The sequence below is a fragment of the Chaetura pelagica genome, unplaced genomic scaffold, assembly GCF_000747805.2.
Source record: "Chaetura pelagica isolate M959 unplaced genomic scaffold, ChaPel_1.0 scaffold405, whole genome shotgun sequence".
NCBI classification, from domain to species: Eukaryota; Metazoa; Chordata; class Aves; order Apodiformes; family Apodidae; genus Chaetura; species Chaetura pelagica.
The window spans coordinates 973,823-978,738 of record NW_009953489.1 but is presented as its reverse complement, the minus strand read 5'-3'; the positions used below and the strand labels follow the sequence as shown (position 1 = coordinate 978,738).

The 4,916-nt window shown below is 44.1% G+C and overlaps 1 protein-coding gene across 1 annotated transcript in view; it reads right to left on the bottom strand.

The window, feature by feature from the left end:
* Positions 1-624, bottom strand: part of HSPA5 (heat shock 70kDa protein 5 (glucose-regulated protein, 78kDa)) — a 5,113-nt gene extending 4,489 nt beyond the window's left edge. Inside the window, exon 1 of the mRNA XM_009998925.1 lies at positions 548-624. Coding sequence (XP_009997227.1) covers positions 548-624 — 77 coding nt within the window. The remainder of the gene's footprint in view (positions 1-547) is intronic.
* Between the last annotated feature and the right edge of the window lie 4,292 nt (positions 625-4,916).

Below are 4,916 nucleotides of genomic sequence, written 5' to 3'. Positions count from 1 at the left end.
GGGTGCTGGCCGGGTAAGGGCGCGTTCGTTCCCCAACCTTCCCTCCCTGCCGCCGTGCTCCGCGGGGCTCCCCTCGCCTCCCCCTCGCGTTCCTCTGAGGAGGAGGAGCGGGGACGGGGAGAAAGGCGAGGCCAGGCCGGCCCGGGGCCTGACAAAAAACCCTTCTGGTTTTTCAGGGAAGCGAGGGGAAAGGCAGCGCTCCTGGGGACCGAGCCGCGGGTAGGTAGGCGGTATTTATTGATATTTAGCTGCGGAGAGGGGGGTTTGTCCAGAGCCATGTGCGGGGGGCTGCGCAGGCGAGGCTGGTAAGCGATGAGAGAGTGAAGTTGGCCCTAAGATTTCCTCGAGTGTTTATCTCTGCCTTTTTTTCTCTGTCAGCCGCCTCCGGCCGGAGCCAGTCCTACCTGCCATGTTAGTGTCTGGGAACCGGTAGTTCTTGAGGTTTGCGGAGGTATTCGAAAAACTGAAGCACTTGGTAGCTTGGGCCCTCCCTGCTCTGCCGCTGTGGGATTGGGCAACGAGTCGGTGTCGAAGCAGCTCAGCTCACTGTGAGCGTCGCTGCCATTTCTCCTTTATGCCTTTCACGTTATGCAGGTTTAAAACTTGTAGCTTGGTGAGTGTCATGACTTCCGTTTTTGTTACTTCTAGAGCCTTGATGCCTAAGAACTTGGTGAAGTGCGTGTCTGTGTTTTTTCTTGCACAGTCATGATACTGTGCTCTGAAGGAAGGGAGCCCTTACGATTAAGCTCTCAAACCGAGCATGTGACACTTCACTTACTGATAGGTAGAAAGCTATTTTTGTGAACAATGCAGTTGACTCCCAAGTGGAAGCTGCAGTTGGAAGATGATGATGGGGGGATGGCACAGACAGTGCCTGGAATCTGAAATACTCTGCTGCTGTAAAGGGAGCAGAATGGTAGGTTCAGGAAACAGACTTCTGAACTGCTGCTGCTCTGGAAGGGTCCAAAACATTGAAGATGCTCCATAGGAGGGTTTTGGTGTGAGATTTGTTAGGTCCTGGGGAGCATACTGTGTCCTTAGGGCAGTTACCCTTCGTGGTGGACTGTGGATGGGGTGTCTTGTGCTGAGGAAGGGAGAGGTGGTTTGAGAGAAGGGGCCTGGAACAGGTGGTTTGGTCAGTTTGAGCGGCTTTGGGTTCTCCACTTCTGGCTCAAAGTTTATTAGTATGACTCCTTATATAAGGAGAACTCTTCAAAGCATCATGAGCAACTGGACTAGATTTTAGCGTGTTTATATGCTTTTGTTGGTTTTATGCCACACAGTAATACCATAATAGATAACTTAGTAACCAACTGACGCTGTGCATTTCTGATAAATTCTGTTAAGGGGCGTGAGAAATGAGGCACTCCTGGCACACAATCTCACTAGATAGACAGTATGTTCAGCACTAGCTGCAGAGCAGCCACTGGGCAGAAACAAACTTGAGGTATGAGTTTCTTAATTATTTATTAGGTAGTTGAACTGTAGCAAATTGAAATGCATTTTGCATGTCGTGTGTGTTCAGAGATAGTGGATATTGTAGTGTGGGAGTTCAGCTCCTAAGGTCACAGTGAGCTTTCCTACTGAAAAATGGACTTTTTAAGCTCAACTTTGGGATAGAGACTCTTAGCTTATATAAAGAAATAAGACTTGTTATTTATTACTATAAATATAAATTAAGAAAGACGTACTTACCTGGGGCGTATTAGCTATTCAAGCTTGCTTAGGAATTATTTTTCAGTAAGACAGAGTGATTTCAGTTTGGCCCTGCCCTGCCTACCTTAGATCTGCCCAAACTTGCTTAGGACATTGAGTCTTGTGTAGCAAGAGTCAAGAAGAGCAAATAACCTTGGGCAGGAAATGCTGAAGAAGGAAGAAGAATCTGGTGTAATACCAGTAGTATTTACTACTTTGCTTGATCTCTTTTTGGTCAGCTGAATTGCAGAAGTACTTAGCAGAGGGTCACTCATTCCTGTGGGCCACAGTACAAATCCACATACTTCGTAAGTTGGAATTCAGTACCTAAAGGTAAAACCCAGTGTTTTTGAGGACTTTAAAATGTAGGAAGCAACCTGTGCCCTATGTTTATCAAAGGTGTGGGTTGTGTTGGGATCTGAACAAACTGGTGTCACCCTGATGGGCGGGCAAAACATCTCAGGTGCTGTCAGGTCCTGCAGTCTTTGTAGTTGATGTGGTGGACCATCATAGAGTGAAATGGTTGGAACTGCTGTGCTAAGCTTCTGTTGCTGCATGACAGCTTTGAGTAGGTTATGGAGCAGTCTGGGAACAACTGGCAAAAACCTGAAAGATTTTCATATCAAAATGAACTTGCCAGAGCCTAAAAATAATTTGCACACAGCAGGACCTATTTAATACCTGTTGTTTCTTCAGCCATATACATCTCCATTTCCTGAACTGTCTTCTTTATACAATTATGTATATAGTAGTCATAAACCAGGGAATTGGGTAATGATTGGCACCTTTTTGTTTATGAGAAACTGATAAGGTATCTGACAAACAAGGTTCTGTTTGAGTGCTGCCTTTTGTGGTGTGTTCCCAAATATGTAGCTGTGGCTAATTGCTCCTAAAGCCCTTGGCCCCAGTGCTGGTGTGGAGTGTGTGTTGTGGAGCCTGGGGAGGTCAGGGAATACAACTGTTGTCTGTTCCTACTGAACATAACGGAAGGAGGTTTCTGGAGGTGAACGTGTCTGTCATGGAGGTGGGTTAGTGGTACAATAATTTCCTCTGGCCAGACAGGCTGTTAGTCCTGTCACTATCTGAAGAGAGCAATGGTGTGTGCACCTTGCTTAACTAGGTTTTTTGGGTTTTCTTCATGCTGCAAATTTTATTTAGGGCCTGTCTGAAGGCTTCTGAAGTACCATATTAAACTACCTGCTTCACATCTCTTGTGTTCTCTAATGTCTGCCAGAACTGCAGGTGAAGACAGAGTTGTTTGCATTGTCGTTTGTCATACTTGTGTGACTTGAGAATAACTAGCTTCCAAAAACTAACATGCAGGAAGCATTGCTCATCACACAAGTGTAGTTCAGTAGCAGTTAGTAGTAATCAAACTAGTTTAATTCTAATGGAGGATTATGAAGACAGGGAAGCTGCTGATCCTTTTTTCTTGTACATGGTGTGAAAACTGCAGTTGTGCAGTTGATTTCCTGCAGATGCACAGGAAAAGCCTGTGGATTTTCATAGCTCTTGACTTACTAACCTGCTGTGGATTAGTTCCAAATCAATTCTTCTCTTGCTTTTGTTATTTCTGGTTCTCTACAGTAGAGGCAGATAAGGTAGACACGTGGGTGGTGGCCATTTGCTAGGCTATTGTCAAGTAGTGGTGGGACCAGTGTGTTTGGAAGTGCAGGTAATGACAGGCTACAGAGCCTTCTTTTGCTTTGGGCCTGGAGTTCAGGGTGTGAATTAGTTTAAAATAAAAATAAGTGGACAGCAGTGTGCAGCATCTTAGTTACTCAGTGCTTTGGTGTCACTGTTTAAGGCTGTAATGCTGTATCATGAGGAGATGCCTACACTGTACGTTAGTGGTAACTTCACTTTCTGAGGATGTGCAAGGCCCATATTGTCTTTTATTTCCTTTTCTCCACTGGCATCACCAATAGTGCAGAGTTGCTTTGCAGTAGTTTGACCTTTTCTCCTTTTTTGTTGCTTTTGTTTTTTGGATGGGTGGATTCTCTGCATGTGTATGAGAACTCTGGAAAGTGTAGGGGTCTCATTTGCTTTCTGAGTATTAAATGACTGGTTTTTTCTTCTTTTTTTTTTTTTTCTTTTTTTTTTTTTTAATTGTCTGTAGCTCAAGAAAAGGTTACCAGCAATTTAACTGCTATTTTGATAACTCAGAAAAAGCATATTGCTTCCAGGCCACCTTTGTCTCCTTTGCTGACTGGGGTTTTGGGGTTTGCTCCCGCCTGTGGGCCAGGGAGGAAAGGAGCATTCTTTCCTCAGAGGCTGGAGGCTGAGTGCTGAAAAAAAAAGAAAGGACACTGAGTGCAACAGTGAGTGCAATAACTAACTTGTAATTATCTGAGACACCTCAGGAGCTGTCTAATCAGCTTGTCTACTGTTAAATGTGTTTATAACAAGTGACACAAAAATAGAAGCTTGTTTGGAAATTTGGCAAGGCAGAGGAAGGCAGGCAAGGTCAGCAGGCTGTTCCAGGGGGTGCCCCAAGTGGGTCCCCTGTGCCTTCCTAAAACTTTATTTCGGGAAGGAGAACCACTTGGACTAACTTTCTGTGCAGAATAATGGACCTTGTGGGTGGACATCTTAAAATAGAGAACATAACTGGTACAGTTTGATAAACTATAAGCAGCTCTTAAGTACAGCCAACAGCAGAAAGCCTCTGAGAAGACAGAAAGTAGTTCTGTAGATCTCATGTATGTATGTTTCTATGCATGCAACTTTTTCCTTGCTGATACCAGTAGCTCACAGCTTAACAGATAGTTACTAGGTTTGCACTAGTGTCAGGTTTAATGCTTTTGGTTTTTTTATGAGCCTTAAAATTCAGAGACTAAAAATAAATTTGTTGCAAGAAGTGTTTTTCAAAGAACTTAGGCAGTAACACCAGTGTTTCTTTTTCTAATCATTTCTCTGAGACTGTCCTAGTTAAAAACATGTAAATTATTGTGTCCTTGAAGTTCTTGCTTCATCTCCTCTCTGAATGCATGAGTTGTAACCACTGCTTGTTTTCTTTTTGGGGAGGGTTGAGGCTTTAGGCTTTTTAGGGGTTTTTTTTGAGAACTGTGCTTACATGGTTGTCTTTATTTGCTAGGAATTACTTTTAAACCGTCAGGTGCAATGTTTGCAATTTTTTATGCATAAGGGCTTGTGACAGCATCTTGTGTCCCTGCTAGGGTTTTGGTTAGGAAGGTGGAACTACAGATGCAAGGAGCGAG